Source organism: Myiozetetes cayanensis, unplaced genomic scaffold, assembly GCF_022539395.1.
Source record: "Myiozetetes cayanensis isolate MyiCay16 unplaced genomic scaffold, myiCay2020 scf5-8, whole genome shotgun sequence".
In the NCBI taxonomy this organism is placed as follows: Eukaryota; Metazoa; Chordata; class Aves; order Passeriformes; family Tyrannidae; genus Myiozetetes; species Myiozetetes cayanensis.
In genome coordinates, this window is record NW_026087742.1 from 116,136,025 (window position 1) to 116,154,201 (window position 18,177).

At 53.7% G+C, this 18,177-nt stretch overlaps 3 protein-coding genes across 3 annotated transcripts; all 3 read left to right on the forward strand.

Annotated features, from left to right (window-relative positions):
* Nucleotides 1-5,232: 5,232 nt before the first annotated feature.
* Nucleotides 5,233-6,207, forward strand: LOC126649045 (olfactory receptor 51G2-like). The gene has a single exon (XM_050332874.1). The coding sequence runs from the start codon at nucleotides 5,233-5,235 to the stop codon at nucleotides 6,205-6,207; it is 975 nt and encodes a 324-aa protein (XP_050188831.1).
* Nucleotides 6,208-8,898: 2,691 nt separating this feature from the next.
* On the forward strand, nucleotides 8,899-13,970 carry LOC126649046 (olfactory receptor 51E2-like). The gene is made up of 2 exons (XM_050332875.1): nucleotides 8,899-8,965; nucleotides 11,287-13,970. The coding sequence occupies exon 2, from the start codon at nucleotides 11,324-11,326 to the stop codon at nucleotides 12,272-12,274; it is 951 nt and encodes a 316-aa protein (XP_050188832.1). The 5' UTR covers nucleotides 8,899-8,965; nucleotides 11,287-11,323; the 3' UTR covers nucleotides 12,275-13,970.
* A 3,549-nt stretch (nucleotides 13,971-17,519) lies between these two features.
* On the forward strand, nucleotides 17,520-18,177 carry LOC126648772 (olfactory receptor 52R1-like). Its single transcript, XM_050332213.1, is given in 4 exon segments — nucleotides 17,520-17,836; nucleotides 17,838-17,935; nucleotides 17,938-18,046; nucleotides 18,048-18,177. Coding segments are annotated over 4 exon segments (654 nt in total).

An 18,177-nucleotide genomic window follows, 5' to 3' on the forward strand; every position in this document is an offset into this window, starting at 1 on the left:
TTTTCAGGGCGTGTTCTCACCTTCCTGGTTCAGATAGTGTGAGTACAGAGAAATAATGATTCCACATGGATCATCTCCTCCCTGTCCATTACCTTACAGACCTTTCCTGTATTGCTTCATTGGCACTGCTCTGGGCTGAAAAGTCTTTCTGTGATAATCTCCAATTTTACAGGAGTGGTCAAGCTGTTGGACTGGATTTTTGTAGGTTCCTTCCAACCAAATCTTTTCCCCTTTCCCCTTTCCCTTTCCCTTTCCCTTTCTCTCTCAAACTCTCTCAGTGGAGCCGGGGTGGGTCAGGCTCTGCTCCCAGGGAACAGGGACAGGAGGAGAGGGAACGGCCTCCAGCTGTGCCAGGGGAGGCTCAGGTTGGCCAGGAGGAGGAATTTGTTGCTGGCAAGGGTGGTCAGGCCTTGGCAGGGGCTGCCCAGGGAGGTTTGGAGTGCCCAGCCCTGGAGGTGTCCAAGGCAGGCCTGGCCATGGCACTCAGTGCTCTGGGCTGGGGGACAGGGTGGGGATGGGGCACAGGGGAGATCCATGGGATGGGAGGGCTTTTCCAACCCCAGGGACTCTGAGATTATGTGAATTTACAGGTGAACACAGAGAGCAGTGCCCCAGCACAGATGGCTTCACAGCTGCAGAAGTGCCTCTGAGGGCCAGAGGCTGAATTTCTCCAGCCGCTTCCCAAACCCATTTGCTCTCCCGTGTCCCGGGTCAGGCACAGAAGTGGGGGTTAAAGGCAATTTCCCCCCAAGAGCTGAGGTGGCACAGATAAACACTGACAGGAGACATCCACACAGCCAGCTCCGGGGCTGGGTGAGGGACACCTGGGGCTGGGTGAGGGACACCCTCTGCCCGGGCTGTGTTTGCCTTTGTGCCATCCACTTTGGGTTTACTGCGCAACACTCGATGATTTTAATTAAACGTTCCGTGTCTCACCGGTCAGGGGGGGGATAGCCAGAGCTTCGCCTCTGTCATTCCCTCGGAGCGAAGCTGCAAACACTCCTCTTACAAAATTTATGATTATTTGCGCCAGAGATTTATTCCCCCAATAAAAGCTCTGTGCATTGCCAGCGCGGTGGCCGCAGCCGTGCCAGCCATAAATCACAGGGGCCGTAAACATGTCGCCCAATAAACTCCCGGGAGCGAATCCTGCCTGCCGGGAGAGCATCCCCGACGGGAGGGATGATTTCCTTCCCTGGCCTCACGCCGTGCGCGCGTGGGGAGCCCGGCCCGGCCGATTGGCCGCGCTCGGGGCCCGGGGGGTGTTATAAGCGCTGCCCTCCCGGCTCGGGGCCGTGGATTCGGGTCCTCGCTCCGCATCGTGCCGGCCGAGAGCCCCCGGCCCCCCGCGCCGCGCTCGGTGAGTGCCCCGGGCGGGCAGCGCTGCCCGTCCCTCCGCTCCCGCTCCTGGCGTGGGACACCGGCCCGGGGGGAGGGTTTGTCGCCGAGGTGCCGCTCGGCAGGTCCGAGGGACCCGCCGGGAGGGGTGCGCTCTGGGGAGCGGTGGGTGGATGGAATTTCTCCGGGGAAGGTCACGGTGCCGCGTGTTGTGCTGAGAGCTTTGCGCAGGAGCCCCCCTGCTCTCCCAGCCTCGGGTGGTGGGAACGGCACGTCCCTGCCCTCGCCTCTGGAGTCAGCAGAAATTGGGCTCTGTGGGTGCTGTGTCCCCAGAGTCCCTTTGCTGAGCTCTCACTTGTTGCTTGAGTTGGCAGCGGTGCCATTGTGAAAATAGCAACGGCTCCTCTTGGGAAAGGAGCAGATTTCTGAGTCTCATCCATCCCCAGCCCCGGCTCCCAAGGCCCTGCTCCTGCTTACACTGACAAGAACCCTTAAAGCACCAGTACTCTGAGTTATTGGTGAAAATCAGGGACAGGGACAGGGAGGAAATCAGGTCATGGCTTTTGAGGGCTGGGGATGGAGGGACAGCTCCATGTCCTTCATGAGGCTTCTGCCTTGGTGCCTGACCCCTTCCCCTGGGCAGGCTGGGGTGGTCCTGGGGAGCAGACACACCTCAGGCACTGAGCAGGGGCACAGTCCCCTCTTTGTGGCTGGATGCCACTGTCACCTCCCAGGGGCTGCCATGAATGTTTAACTCGATATCCTCCAGGAACTGGAGGTTTGCTTCCTCCTCAGGGCTTGGCTGCAGTGAGGAAGGTGCAATTGCCATCCCATGGTAGTCTGCTGGGAGATCTTTTCTGATCTAACTGATTGTCATTGTGTGACTCTGTAAGAGATGTGTTGTCCCATAAGTTGTGCTATGTTATCTATGCACGTATAAATGTACACACACGTGAACAAGCATGTGTGATTGTTTATCTTTTTTATACATTCTATGTGTATATATTTTTCTATAGCATTTATAGACACACAGAAAACATGGAGGGGTAGAATGATCTTGGAGTGGAATCCGTGTTGGAGCACATAACAAACCAGAGCAGCTCAGAGAGGAGCAGAGTGAATAAATCCTATTTTAGAGTAAATTCTGTAGTGTGATGGAGTTGCTGGTGTCTGACAAAGTCAGGTTTAAGTGGATGTTTTCTCGTAGGAGGAGCCTTCCCTATAGACCCAGGGAGTTCTCATCAGTCCTTTCTTTCCCACTGTGCTCCAACAGTGTCTCCCCTTTATCTGCCTCCAAATTCCTGGAAAACTGTTGCATCTCAGTGTCTTTGAGAGCTCTGGACACCTGCCAGAAGCTGCTCTTGGGGACAGTCAGGCAGACACACAGCCCTGGAGTTTTTTGGAATTTTTTAGGTTTATAACTGAGCCCCCAGATGGGACTGAACTGCAGGAGTTGGCAGGTTGATTTCACTGCTCAGATCCCAGAATTATGGAATGGTTTGGGTTGAAGGGACCTCAAAGCCCATCCAGTGCCACCCCTGCCATGGGCAGGGACACCTTCCACCAGCCCAGGGTGCTCCAAGCCCCGTCCAACCTGGCCTTGGACACTTCCAGGGATCCAGGGGCAGCCACAGCTGCTCTGGGCAGCCAGTGCCAGGGCCTGCCCACCCTCCAGATGGTGTTGGGTTGGCAGGAAGGGGCAGCTCTTAGCTTTGGGGAGCTCTGAGCCACCAGTGAGCACCTGAGGGACCCCTGGACAGTCTCCCTTGGTAACATCGAGCACTGTGGATGGGTGAGGGAAAGCCCTGGCTGCCCTCCCACGTCTGAGCCGCCCCCAAGGCTCTCCTGAAGAAGGGCTGGGATTGTCCCCTCATCTCCTGACACAGGAGGGTTGCAGGTCAAGGGGATTCCTGATATCAACAAGTGACTTTGCCCTGCCTGGAGGAAAGTAAATGACTTAGGATTTTCCCCGGTTCCCTTAATTTACATGTTGCTTTTGCCCCGGAGCAGGAAGATGCTTGCCCTTGCTAAGCTTTGGGATTTATTGTCACTTTAGACTCTCAAGCTGAGAATCTAATGAAGCAAAATCATATTAGGGCCCTAATAAATGCGTCACGGAAGAGCTGTGTGTTATTCAAAGATGAGCTGTGTTACATTTAACCCTCTGCTCTCAGTTCAGGCCCTCTGTGACCTGCATGTTTCACATCCTACAGAAAATGCAGAAAGGCTGAAGCCACAAATACTTTTTTCCTTTAATTAGCTCTTGTTTTGCACATTTGCTGCTTTCTTCCACCCACCCAGCGAGTTCTTCTGGCACTGAGGGGGCTCGGGGACCTCGACAGCCTCTCCAGCATCTCTGTTGGGCGCTTTGTCACATAAGTGGAGGAACCTGGGATGTGTGAGGCTCAGATGTTCACTGGATAATTCAGGTTAGAGACACTTCAGAAGATCTCTGGTCCAACATCTGCCTCCAGACAGGGCCAGACAAGGCTGTTCATGGCTTTGCCAAGTTGGGTCTTGAAAACTTCTGAGGATGGAGATGTGCAGCCTCTGGACAACCTGCTCCAGTGTTTGATGGGGAAATATTTCTCATTTCATCCAGTCCAAATCTTCCTTGTTTCGACTTACACCGGTTGTCTCTCCTTCTCCTGCCATGCTCTGCTCTGAAGAGCCTGATGCAGCCTCCTTGGTGGCTCCCAGGAGGTAGGGGAAAGCTGGTGGTGAATCCCTGCAAATCTTCCCTTCTCCAGGCTGAACAAGCCTTTCTCCTTGGTCTCTTACTCCAGAGCACTGCTCCAACCCCACCCATCCCAGTGGGCTCCCACTGAACTCCCCGGAGCAGACACCTGCTGGATTTCCATAGTGCTTTCACTCACCTCCTACTCCTGATCCCTCTGTAAAACCCCTACCACATCCCATCCATGTCCCCCTTCCCTCCAATTGGGACCCAGAGACTTTACCTGGATCCTCCCCAGGGCTCTGAACCTGCAACATCTTGTGCTTTACCTTGTGTTTGCCTGTTATTGATAAATTCAAAGGCACGGCACAAGTGGGGCTTTGCTCATTTATTTCTCTGCATGTGGTAGTAGGACTGTGAAATGAGTAACAGCCTGGGTGTGAGAGGCACTGAAAATCCACCTTACCACGGGGCCCATCTTCTGAGCCAAGAGTAGGAGGAGCTGAGTGCCTGATTCTCTGGTACATTTTACATCATGGAACCCCAGAATGTTTTGGCATGGAAGGGATCCCAAAGCCCATCCAGTGCCACCCCCTGCCATGGGTAGGGACACCTTCCACCAGCCCAGGTTGCTCCAAGCCCCGTCCAACCTGGATCCCCTGGGATCCAGGGGCAGCCACAGCTGCTCTGGGCAGCCTGTGCCAGTGCCAACAAGTTTTGCATCTGTTTCCAAGGTTGATTCTTAAATAAGAAGTATCAGAGTTAAAATTTCATCATTTTTTCACCCAGTTGTCATCAAAAAGAAGCCTTAGCTTAGCAGCTTGGTCTTGACTGGGATGATCACAGACAAGGCATTTGCTCACTCAACAAAGCGTCTCAAACTCTGGAATCTGGGGACAACTGTGAAGCAGTGGTGCTCACCAGGAAGGTTTTCCCTTTCATTCTGAAGTTTTTCTTTGTTTTTTTTTTTTTCTTTTTCAAGAAAAAATATCCATCCACTTCCTTCATTCTAGGGTTTAATGGATAAACAGGAGCGCAGTCATACGTGACACTGTGGTTGGTACCTGTGCCAGTGTCCAAACAGCACATGGGTGCCTGCTCAGGCTGGAGGGGAGGTGGAGGGATGTGCAGCTTCTCTATCCAGTGCAGAGTCCGACTACCTGGAGTTTGTGTTGTTGGTGTGTTTTAGGTCTAGGCCATGCAAGAGCTGAGCTGGGATGGAGCAGGACTCACGTGCCACGCGGGAGTTCAATGGCTCCTTCCATCAGCCTTCAGCTTTCCTCATGCTGGGCATCCCAGGCCTGGAAGCCCTTCACCCCTGGATCTCCATCCCTTTCTGTGCTCTCTACCTCACTGCTCTCTTGGGGAACTGCACCATCCTGTTCATCATCAAGAAGACCCAGAGTCTCCACGAGCCCATGTACTACTTCCTGTGCATGCTGGCGCTCACCGACCTGGGCCTGGCCCTCTGCACCCTGCCCACCACGCTGGGGCTCTTCTGGTTCAACCGGCGCAGGATCGGGTTCGATGAGTGCCTCACCCAGATGTACTTCATCCACATCCTGTCCTTCATCGAGTCCTCGGTGCTCCTGGCCATGGCCTTCGACCGCTTCATTGCCATCTCCCGCCCCCTGAGACACCCCTCCATCCTGACCAAGGCCACTGTCACAAAGATAGGCCTGGCCATCGTGCTGAGGGGGATGGTTTCCCTCCTGCCCATTCCCTTCCTGCTCAAGAGACTGACCTACTGTGGGAAGATGGAGCTTTCCCACTCCTTCTGCTTCCACCCTGACATCATGAACCTGGCCTGTGCAGATATAAAGGTCAATGTCTTCTATGGCATGATCATTCTCTTGTCCACGGTGGGGATGGACTTCATCTTCATCGTGCTGTCCTACATCCTCATCATCAAAACTGTCATCAGCCTGGCCACCAGGGAGGAGTGTCTCAAGGCCCTGAACACGTGTGTGTCCCACATCTGTGCTGTCCTGGTGTTCTTCATCCCCATGATTGGACTGTCCATGATCCACCGCTTTGGGAAGAACGTTCCCCCTCTGGTCAATACTTTGGTGGCCTACACCTACCTCATCATCCCCCCCGCCCTGAACCCCGTCATCTACAGCATCAAATCCAGCCACATCCGGGAGGCTTTGCTCAGGGCCCTGTGCAGGAAGAGTGGCTCTGACTGGTAGCTTCCCCCACCAGGTCTGCCAGAAAGTGCTGGTGGGCTGGTTTCTCAGGCAGGAACAGCAGACTGGTTTCTCAGGCAGGAACAGCAGACTGATTTCTTGGTCAGAGGTCTTGGACTGGTTTCTTGGTCAGAGGTGCTGGACCGGTTTCTTGGTCAGAGGTGCTGGACCGGTTTCTTGGTCAGAGCTGCTGGACTGGTTTCTCACTCAGAGCTGGTGGACTGGTTCTTTGGTGCTCCATCCACACAGCAGGTCACTACCAGAGGAAAGATCCACTCAGATGCCGTCCCTCAGCCCAGAGCTGTGAACTTCCCTGTTGTGTGCCAGCATGACACCTTCACCCCTTCCAGCAGCCTGTGAACACCCCGAGCATTGATGAGACATCCATGTGGAACCCCAGTGAGAGGGTGACAATTGAAGAAAAACGGGCTGCGTGACTTTGTCTTTCTGAGTCGCGTGGTGGGGAATGAAGGAACCTCCATCGCCTGTGAGACAAACTCATAGCAGATAACAGGGTGTAGCCTTCACTGAGAGCCCCTTGCACGGGGTCATTGTCCCTTCCCCAGCTGCCACAGCACAGCCAACCCGGCAGCAAACTCCTCAGGACAGGGCTTGGGCCAGGAGCTGGGAGCCACCCTGGGTATCCCAGGCCTCAGCTGTTCAGCTGGGAACACCCCACAGGGTGCAGCTCAGTACAGGGTCTGAGCTCAGAGCATTTTTGATCAGGTCCTGTTAAGGGGGCCTGGACACTCTCAGCCTCCATCTGTCTCTGAAGTGCCGTGCTGTGCTGCTTTGGGCTGGGGTTGAGTTAATTTAATCCCAGGGGCTGGTGTGGGACTGTGTTTGGGTTTGTGCTGAACACAGAGATGGTTTTGTTAGTGCTGAGCTTACCCAGAGCCAAGGCCTTTCCTGCCCCTCGGACAGCCCCACTGGAGAGGGGGCTGGGCTGGGGGGTGGGAAGTTTGGAGGAAACACAGCTGGGACAGGTGACCCCAACTGACCCAGGGGATTTCCAGACCATAGGACAACGTGCCCAGTATATGAAGGGTGGGGGAGAAGGAGGAAAGGGGGGGACATTGGGGTTGATTCTGTTTGTCTACCCAAGTCACCATTACGAGAGGGGGCCCTGCTATCCTGGAGATGCTGAACACCTGCTGCCCATGGGAAGAGGGAATTAATTCCTTGTTTTGCTTTGCTTGTGTGTGTGGCTTTTGCTTTCCCTATTTAAGTGTCTTTATCCCAACCCAGGAGTTTTCCAGCTGTCCCCACTCCAATTTTCTGCCTCATCCCACTGGTGGGGGAGTGACCAAGGGGCTGCTGGGGCTTGGCTGTTTCCTGGGGTTAAACCACAACACATGTCCTTTCACAGTGATGGAAACAGCTGCTTTTCCATCTCTTTTGGATGTCTTTGAGTCCCTCTGTCTTGCCAGGTCTAATTAACATCCCAGACACTGTTTTGCATTAAATGTCATGTGTGTGAGCAGCATCTTCAATAAAATGCATCAGTTCGTTGTGAAAGGTCACAAGACTTGATGAAGCCTTTTTTGTCTATGATATTAGGTTGGAGTTGCTTAAAATCTTCAGGATGTGCTGCAGATGAAAACAACCATATGAGTTAGGTGTGATTTGGGATGGGCTCGAGGGTCTGGTGGGGCTGGAAGCTCTTGCTGAAAAAAAAGGGCATCAAAGACATCACAGGAATGGCTAAAATTCCTGACACTAAGGACCACGTCCTACAGCCTTCCAGCTGAAGTCTGCTGTGCTGGCTGTGTCCCTCGGAGGGATGTGAGGAGGAGATGTCTGGGAGGTGACAGTGTGTCCCAGCAGCTGCTCTGCCGTGGGCTGGGTCTCAGCCAGACATGCAGAGAGGGATCGTGGTCCTCCCGGATCACGTCCTCCTGGATCACATCCTCCCACAGATGAAATAAAATGCCCCAAAATCATGGAATGGAGTCACAGAATCACTGAGGCTGGAAAAGCCCTCCCAGCCCATGGAGTCCACCCTGCCTGTGCCCGATGCCCACCTTGTCACCCAGCCCAGAGCACTGAGTGCCACATCCAGCTGTAAATATTTCACTCCTCCAAATTACAGAGCTGTATTTTTGTTGATCTTAAGCTGTATTTTGTCCAGTCTTGCCCATGGTGGAGAATAGGAAGCAATGGCCAGTGTTCAGCTTGGTGTTGGGACAGGACACCACCCCCAAACTGGCCTGTCTCTGCCTGACACTGGGCCCTTCCCCTCAGACCAGCCCAGATCAGTGTCTCTCTTTCCTGTTCCACTCAAACAGTAGCTGGAATGGAGAGAAAAAATAATGCGGAAACATCTCCATTAAAAAAAAAACAAACCAGAAAGAGGGCAGGGAAGATTCCTGAGGGGAGGGTTCCCAGGCCACTGTTTGCTCTGTGCTGTGCTCATTATCTCCCTGAGTGTCCCAGGGTGTTCAGTGACAGCCCTCTGAGCTCTGCCTGGCACAGCTGGGCCTCGGGGACAGCACCCAAGGAGACAGCTCTGCTCCAACATCTGCAGTGTAACCTGCAGGACTCACATAAGGAAGCGACTTCAGCAGGAAAGGGCTTTCCTGGAGCATTGCCTGGCTTGGGCCATTCTCACACAGGGTTCTGAAAACAATGATTCAGAATTCTGAGAAGATTCTGAGATTGCTCCCAGTCTGAAAACTTCCAGAGTTCCTCCCTGGATGTCTGTGCTTCCTCACTGCAGCCTCTCTCTGAAACAGCCAAAGCCCAAGGAGCCTCTGCCACAGTAAGGAAACGTTTGTGGGGGACAGGGAGGGTATGGGGAGTGTGTCAGCACATCTGTCAGCACAGCTGGAGAGCACTGCGGAGAGGGAATGAGAGAGGGAGAGATAAAGATGGGGGGAGAGGAAGGGGAAATGGGAGAACAAGGAGGAGGAGAAGAAAGGAGAAAACCGGCTGACAGAGCTGGGAGGTTCACCTGGAGAATAGAAGGCTCCAGGGAGACCTGAGAGCTCCTTCCAGGGCCTAAAGGGGCTCCAGGAGAGCTGGAGAGGGACTTTGGATAAGGGCCTGGACAAGGGGGAATTACTTCAAACTAAAAGATGGCAGGGTTAGATGGGATGGTGGGAAGGAATTCTTGGCTGGGAGGGTGGGGACACCCTGGCACAAGTTGGGCAGAGAAGCTGTGGCTGCCCCTGGATCCCTGGAAGTGTCCAAGGCCAGGTTGGACGGGGCTTGGAGCACCCTGGGCTGGTGGAAGGTGTCCCTGCCCATGGCAGGGGTGGCACTGGGTGAGCTTTGAGGTCCCTCCCAACCCAAACCATTCTATGGTTCTTTGACAAGGTGGTGATTTGTGAAAGGTTGGACTCGACAATCTTGGAGGTCTTTTCCAACCCAAAAGGTTCTGTGACTCTGTGATTAAATGAGATGAGCTGCTGTGGCTGCTGCTTGGATCCCCTGGGGAAAATAAACATTCATTTACTGGTGTTTTTAAAGACAGGTAATCTGTCTTTTAACAGTGGATCCAGTTTTATCTCTACAGAAAGCCAGGCCCTCACAGCACCTGGTTCTCATCCCACCAGCAATCCCAAATCACGACTCACTTTTGAAAACAGGGATACATTTGTTAATGCCAAAGAACTAGAGATGAACTGAAGCATCAGGGATTGTTTCAGTGCCTGTCTCACAGCCCCATTCCCTCAGGGAAGGCAATGGGAGGGCAGGGGTTGTCCAGTGAGACTCAGGCTGTAATTGCCCTCCAGGGCTGGCAGGTGAGTTAACTCAGGTACCTGTTGGTGGCTGGTGAGGCTCCTTGTTCATCTTAATGCAAGGGCTGGGCTGCCAGTGCCATCCCTGGAACAGCTTTTGGGCACAGTGACAGCACCAGTCCACCCACACTGTGAGTAAATTGGGTATAAAAAGCTACAATATGGATTTTATTTGTTACAGATCCAAGATGGAAAAGCCCCACATCAGGGGAACAAAGTGATGCTATTTTAGGGCTTCACCACAGATATGCAGTAAAACCCCCACGATTTCAAACCCGGTGTCACTTATCAAATAATTGCATTAATAACCTGCAGAATTTGTCAGAAACCCACTTTACACCCGTGATTTACATGGATTGGGCACAAAAAGAATAACCAGAAGACTCAGGTTATGTGCTTGACCTTGTGCTGTCTCTCCAGGGCAGGGGGATGGTGGGTTTGTTCCACCATTAGTACAGCCAAGTACTGACTTGGTGCCTGAGGATAGAAAAGCACCCAAAGCAAATGTTTTTTTAGAACTTCTTGGCCATTTCCTTTGGATCACAGCCCTCCTGGGAAATCTACAGATACAGAATAAGGTGAACAATCTGATTTTTTTTTTTCTACAGATATTCTGATTTTTCCATACATGTTTTCAGGTTGAGAATCCAATTTGTATGTGCAAAAAAAAAAATTTAAAATATCCAATTCTGCCAGTGCCTGTGTGCAGTTCTGGGGAGGGCTGGGCCGTGGGAGGCAGCACCACCAGCTTCAGCACATTTCTGACAGGGCACTGCAGCACACATGGAAGAAATCAAGCAGAACTGAAGTTTTACAGGAAACACTAAAATTCTGCTGGTTTTTTATTATTCTTACTTTTCATTTTGCCTTTTAAAAAGAAAAGAAAACAAGTTCAGCTGAGGGGTTAATTATGCAAAATGTTGGGTTTATGGTATTCTTGCCTTTTGAGAGAATTCAGGCAGTTCCTGCTCAAACTCAAACACCAGCGTTTTGTCACTGCTATGTGTTGTTGGATCCATCCATAGCGGGGAGCAGAACTGGGAGAGGAGCTCCCTGCAGCAGATCCCGTGGGATCCACAGCCACGGGAGGGGGTTCTGAGGCACTGTCTGAGGGCAGGGGGTTCTGAGGCGCTGTCTGGGCAGGGGTTCTGAGGCACTGTCTGAGGGCAGGGGGTTCTGCAGCGCTGTCTGAGGGCAGGGGGTTCTGCAGCGCTGTCTGAGGGCAGGGGGTTCTGAGGCACTGTCTGAGGGCAGGGGGTTCTGAGGCGCTGTCTGGGCAGGGGGTTCTGCAGTGCTGTCTGGGCAGGGGGTTCTGAAGCGCTGTCTGTTTTCCTTGCAGCAGGAGGTGCCCTGGCATGGCGTGAGTGCCACGGGCCATGCCCTTCCCCAACGGCTCCGAACCGCACCCGTCCTTCGTGCTGGCGGCGCTGCCGGGGCCGGAGGGCGCCCAGGCCTGGGTGGCCGCGCTGCTGTGCGGCGCCTACGCGGTGGCCCTGGCGGGGAACGGCGCGGTGCTGCTGGTGGTGAGGCTGGAGCCCGGCCTGCACACGCCCATGTACCTGTTCCTCTGCATGCTGGCGGCCATCGACCTGGCGCTCTCCACCTCCACCGTGCCGCGCGTCCTCTCCTTCTACTGGTTCGGCACCGGGGAGATCGGCTTCGGCGCCTGCCTGCTGCAGATGTTCCTCATCCACGCCCTGTCGGCCGTCGAGTCCACGGTGCTGCTGGCCATGGCCGTGGACCGCTACGTGGCCATCTGCCACCCGCTGCGCCACGCCGCCGTCCTCACCAACGCCGCCGCCGCCAGGGTCGGGCTGGCGGCCGTGGCCAGGGGCGTGCTCTTCTTCCTGCCCCTGCCCCTGCTCCTGCTGCCCCTGCCCTTCTGCGGGTCCCGCGCGCTGTCCCACTCCTTCTGCCTGCACCAGGACGTGATGAACCTGGCCTGCGCCAACACCACCCCCAGCCTGGTGTACGGCCTCGCCGCCATCCTGCTGGTCATGGGGCTGGACGCCGTCCTCATCTGCCTCTCCTACCTCCTCATCCTCAAGGCTGTGCTGCGCCTGGCGGCCTGGAAGGAGAGGCTCAAGGTGTTCAGCACCTGCGTCGCCCACATCTGCGTGGTCCTGGTCTTCTACGTGCCCCTCATCGGGCTGTCCGTGGTGCACAGGTTCGGGAGGGACTTGGCTCCGCTGGTCCACGTCATCATGGGGAACATCTACATCCTGGTGCCCGCTGTGCTCAACCCCATCATCTACGGGGTGAGGACCAAGCAGATACAGAGGAGGATCCTGAGTCTGATTCACGTCGGTGGCAGAACTTCCCAGTGACCTGTGCTTGGCTGCTGTCCGTGACCTCACGCCGGCTCACGTTTTATCCTCGGTGTCCGTGGTGCAGGACTGACCTCTGTGTGTACTCTGAGGTGCTGCCAGGAGGCAAAAGGTAAATAGTGATTGTAAACTCCTTCCAAGAGTGTTTGCCCTCACCAAACTTGGAGAGAATCTACTACAGCGATCTAAACCCGACCCTGGCTGAGCAGGTTCTGCAGTTGGAAGGAAAAGCGACTCAACAAACTGATAAAAATATCTCAACATTGCACTTCTTTGTTCCTATCTCACCTGTAACAGGGGCAGGGCAGAGTAGATGCTGCAATGGTTTGGGGTGATTCAGTTAATTCATCATTTCCACATGTGGCACATTCCCATCCCAAAACTTTTTCCAGAAACTTTGGCTGTAGCATCGATGTCCAAGTAAAATAATAGCAAGTTTCATTACAGATGCACAAATGAGCTTCAGAAGAGCAACCTCCACCTCTGTGGTATCATTCTGAGCTGTTGGGTACTCAGTCAAGACCCCTCAGCCTTCCCGTAGCAGATGCTCTGGAAAAAATTTCAGACCCAGAGTTATTGTCAGAAAGTGTAAAAATAATTTGTTGTTAATTATATTCAATAAAACAACATCGTCTCAGGGGAAAAAAATAAGCAAGTTATAAATGTCAATTATAATTCCAAGCTGAAGGAAGTCTCATTTCCAAATACCTTTGACTCCACACTGGGAATACCTAAGAAGTTATGAATTAAGTTCAAAATCTTCAGCTTTTTAGCTTTTTTAATACTTCATGGGTGTTGCCAGGAAACAGAGAACCCAACAGCCTTTGCTCTCCTTGTTCTCATGACTCTTCTACCAGTGGGCCACTACAACAAAGCTCTGTTAGTACAATTAAAATCACCAAGATTTAGGAATTATGAAGAAGGACTGAGAGCAAACTGCATTTATTTTCATGCCATCACAGAATCAAGGGATGGTTGAGGTTGGGGACACCTCTGAAGCTCATCTTCATCTTCTCTGAAGGTCTAACCTCCCAGCCCAAGCAGGGTCAGCAGGAGAGTGGGTTACCCAGGACAGTGTCCAGACAGCTTCTGAATATCTCCAAGGATGGAGACGATGCTTCACATTTTGGAAAAGGCTAAAGAACCTGGGAAGGGATGTTGTGCAGTAGGATTTTACAAAGAATCACAAATGTAAAGAATGGTCACTTCTAGGTTTTGCCCTAATGATTTTTGTCACTTTAAAAATAAATCTGTTTCTTTAGGGTTCTTTGGAGGTGCCAGGGGTGTGTAAGTTCTGATTTGAACCTTGTGCTTTTCACTGCCCAAAGCCCTGCAGAGCAGGACCCCTCACAGATAACCAGAGCAGCCCTGGGCATTAGAAACAAGATCTGCAGTACAGCAGGAGGCCCATGTGCCCTTGAACTCTGATGTCTCCATCAGTATCACCCAATCCCAGAGTCTCTGAGGCTGGAAAAGCCCTCCCAGCCCATGGATCCCCCTGTGCCCCATCCCCACCTTGTCCCCCAGCCCAGAGCACTGAGTGCCACGGCCAGGCCTGCCTTGGACACCTCCAGGGCTGGGCACTCCAAACCTCCCTGGGCAGCCCCTGCCAAGGCCTGACCACCCTTGCCAGCAACAAATTCCTCCTCCTGGCCAACCTGAGCCTCCCCTGGCACAGCTGGAGGCCGTTCCCTCTCCTCCTGTCCCTGTTCCCTGGGAGCAGAGCCCGACTCCCCCCCCGCTCCCCCCTCCTGGCAGGGATTGCAGAGCCAGAAGGTCCCCCCTGAGCCTCCTTTTCTCCAGGCTGAGCCCCCCGAGCTGCCTCCTAGGACTGACCCTTCAGGACACAGGACAGGTCCCAGTGCTGCTCTCAGGGGTTCCTCACTTGCCCAGGACTTTCAGAAGCCTTGACCAAAGGCACTGCTGAGCATCGGGGCCCCCAGGTGGCAGCAACATTTGGTGGAGTTTGTGCAGTTTCTTCCAATCACCAACAAACACTGAGAGTAAACTGGGTGCCTTTTTGCAGTCTGAGCTGGTACTGCTTCAGTGTCCACGAAACACGTCTTGGTATAACCTTTTCTGCTAAATTAAACTCCATTTCATTTCAAAATAAATACTTTTCATTTAGGTGAGTTACAAGCAGTTGCCATCTGGGACTTTGAGGCAATTTTGCCCCCTGTCATTTTTCGCATATTCTGGTTTATTAGACCTTAGAAGGGTAAAAAAAAACTCGTAAAAATGAAAACAATCTCTACCTGCCTAATGTGATTTGGGAAATGTGAATGAATTTTTTGAAGGCATTCTGGGTCTAAACCCTTTTCAGGTGGCTGTGGCATTGAGAAACAGCTCCTGCTCATTCCCCATATGTTGCTTTTTTTGTGTTTGTGCTGAGAGAAAAATTAATAAAGAAAAATGAATGAACCTCCCTGAAAATGCTGTATTGTATTTCCTTTTCATTTATTTCTTGGACAGTTAATAGAGCCTCAGAGCATGAAGGCCTGAGGGATTTCTCCTGGGTACAGAGAAAAACTTGCTCTCTTCTTGTTTTCCAGACTTCAGTCATGGAGTTTTCTGGGGAAGAAAGGGAACATGGCTTCTTCCTCAGCATCTGTATTTCCAATGACTGTGGCAAACACTTGGCATCTGGAATGTCCATTGCTGAGGTCCCAGGACACCTCTCCTGCAGCAGAATGAAAACCCCAACCAAAGCATGGACCCATCCCATGTCTGCTCCGTGAGCAGGGCCAGAGCAGAGCTGGGGATGGTCCAGCTTAGCTGGGCTCATCTGGCTCCAGGAGGGCCAGAAAAGAGTCAGGGGCACTTGCAAAAGGGACTGAAAAGGGAATAGTTGGGATGAGGAGAGGAAAGGAAAGGCAGGATGGGAGCAGTGGGGGGAGGACTGAGAGTAACAGGAGCCTGGAGATGGCAATAGAAGCAAGAAGGACACACATGGGGCTGGAGAAGTTGGAGATCTGGAGGATATCCAGGGGGATGACCTACAAGTCTCCTCTCCCCTCTTCTTCCTCTCTCTCTCCCCCTCATCTCCCTCTCCACTCCTCTCCCCTTCCTCTCCTCTCCCCCTCCTCTCCCCTCTCGTCTCTCTCTCCCTCCCCTGCCCTCCCCTTCCCTCCCTCCCTTCCCCTTCCCTCCAAAACATAGCAGAGGAGGGATAGATTGCTGTTGTTTGGAAAGCATTAATAATTCATATTGCAGGAGTGCTAATTGCAAACCCAGTAAATAAACCCAGATTTAACCTTGAACAGCCCAGAGAAGGGAACGGAGCTGGCAAAGGGACTGCTCCTCAGCCCTATGAGGAGGGGCTGAGGGAGCTGGGGGGCTCAGCCTGGAGAAAAGGAGGCTCAGGGGGGACCTTCTGGCTCTGCAATCCCTGACAGGAGGGGGGAGCCGGGGGGGGTCGGGCTCTGCTCCCAGGGAACAGGGACAGGAGGAGAGGGAACGGCCTCCAGCTGTGCCAGGGGAGGCTCAGGTTGGCCAGGAGGAGGAATTTGTTGCTGGCAAGGGTGGTCAGGCCTTGGCAGGGGCTGCCCAGGGAGGTTTGGAGTGCCCAGCCCTGGAGGTGTCCAAGGCAGGCCTGGCCATGGCACTCAGTGCTCTGGGCTGGGGGACAAGGTGGGGATGGGGCACAGGGGGATCCATGGGCTGGGAGGGCTTTTCCAGCCCCAGTGATCCTGGGATTCTCCTCTCATGGAAGGTGTCCCTGCCCATGGCTGGGCGTTGGAACGAGACGATCTTTCAGGTCCTTTCCAACCTAACCCATCCTGTGATTCTTTGATCACTCTTACATCTCCTCCAAATTAACGGCAAGAAATCAGGTACCAAACGGGAGGAAGCCCAGCTGTGACTGGGAGGTCACTGGCACCGAGGGGGTAAAAACTGCCTCCTTCTCTCTCTAATTGCACCTTAAGTAGCAGGGGAGATGCAGAACTCCCTGTGGGATTGATGTGTGAGGCAGAAGAACATCTCCTGGTCTGTGCAGAGCAGAGTCCCTGCACTGAGACTTGCAGGAGGCGGGGGAGTATTTAGGGCTGGGGCAGGACTTTGTTGCTCTGCAATAAGAGATTTTGATGCCATTGATCCTCCTGGGCAGCCCCGCTCCCAGGGAGCTGTGTTCTCCATGGACAAAGGAAGTTTTAGGTAGAGCAGCACCAACAGAGGCAGCTGGCAGGAGGGAGGGAGAATGCAGAAGTGAAATATCGGGAATTTCAATGAATATTTACAACCACATGGAAAAAAACAGTCAATGTCTCCCAGAGTGCAGATGACTAAGCCCCAGGTGCCTGTGAGGTTTCCAGCTCTTCTCTGAGCTGAGCCCAGCTCCAGCTGGTGACTGGTGGTCGTAGTGGAACAGGCTGTGATGGTGACAGTGACACCTTGCTCTGGATGTGATGGGAGCAGAGCCCAGCTTGGCTCCATCAGAACCTCAGGGAGGAAAAGCCCTGCTCTGTCCTAGGACCCTGCTCAGCCCTCTGCTCCCTACAGCTCTCCAGGAACTTCAGGAAGGTGTCCAAAGGGTCTCATCAGTCCAGGATCATCAGCCTGACCTGTCTTGCAACACTCTTCAAGGAATCCTTTCTCCTGGGTATCAGAGAAAACAAGCAGAGCAATGGGAAGGGTCTAGGGGAGCCACAGTCTCTTTGGGGGGAGAATGGGCATCCCTGGAGCTCTGGGTTTGTGGCTGGGGTGGGGGGCTTGCCAAACACTGTGGCACTGGCTCAGCTTTTTGCTAATTGGGTGTTTCTTGACCAAGACAAGCATTTGGCACCTCAGTTCACACTGGAGAGCAGCACAGTGCTGGTCAAATATCCTTCGAACTCCAGGGCCAGCACAAAGGACTCCATCTCCCCACTATCCATGCTTCAGACCAGCTTTGATCTGGTCTCCTGGCCTGGACACCCTTTGGACACTGGAGTGTATGAGCTGTGCACCTTGGGCAGTCTTCCTGTTCAGTTTAATCCAGGAGGAACCCCGTCTGCTCCAGGAGCGCCCCAAGGGGTTCAGGGCACTTCAATTGCAGCTGGCAGGACACTTCCTTCACAGGTGCTCTCCTGGCCCAGTGCAAGCAGCTGTCAAAGATTTACCGTGGGGGGAATCTGAGCTTCTAGACCCAACCTCCTGCAAGTCCCTGTTTGCCACTGACCGGGTCAGACCAAAGGTGGTTGATGCTTTTTGGTTTTTTTTACAGGACACAAGAGCCCTTGGTGCAGGCAAGAAACAAGAAGGGTTCATGTCTCTGAACTCCACTGCCTTCTCCCACCCTCCTTATTTCCTTCTCATTGGCATCCCTGGGCTGGAGAAGGAGCAGTTCTGGATCGCCTTCCCCTTTGGCATCATGTCTGGCATCGTCCTGCTGGGGAACATCTCCCTGTTCCTCACCATGAGGGCAGAGCCCAGCCTGCATGAGCCCATGTACCTCTTCCTGGCCGTGCTGGCCTTCATGGACCTGGTCCTGTCGACCTTCACACTGCCCACAATGCTTGGCATCTTCTGGCTGGGCTCGGGGCAGGTTGGGTTTCCCTCTTGCCTCACTCAGCTGTTCCTCATCCGCGGTGGAGTGGGGGGTGCTCGTGGCCATGGCCTTGGATTGCTGTGTTGCCATTTGCTGCCCGCTCTGGCACTCCAGCAGCCTCTCAGTGCCTGTGGTGGGGCCCTGGAGAGCCTGGTGTTGGTGTGGGGGGTCCTCCTGGTGAGCCCCACGAGCCTCCTCCTCCACAGGAGGCCCTTCTGCCAGCACCTCTTTGGGCAGGCCATCCCCCCACATCCACACCGTGGGGGCCAATCTCTATCTGCTCGTGCCCCCCACACTGAACCCCACAGTTTATGGGGTCAGAACCAAGAAGCTCTGGGACAGGGTGGTCATCACCTTCCAGCACAAGGGAACCTGA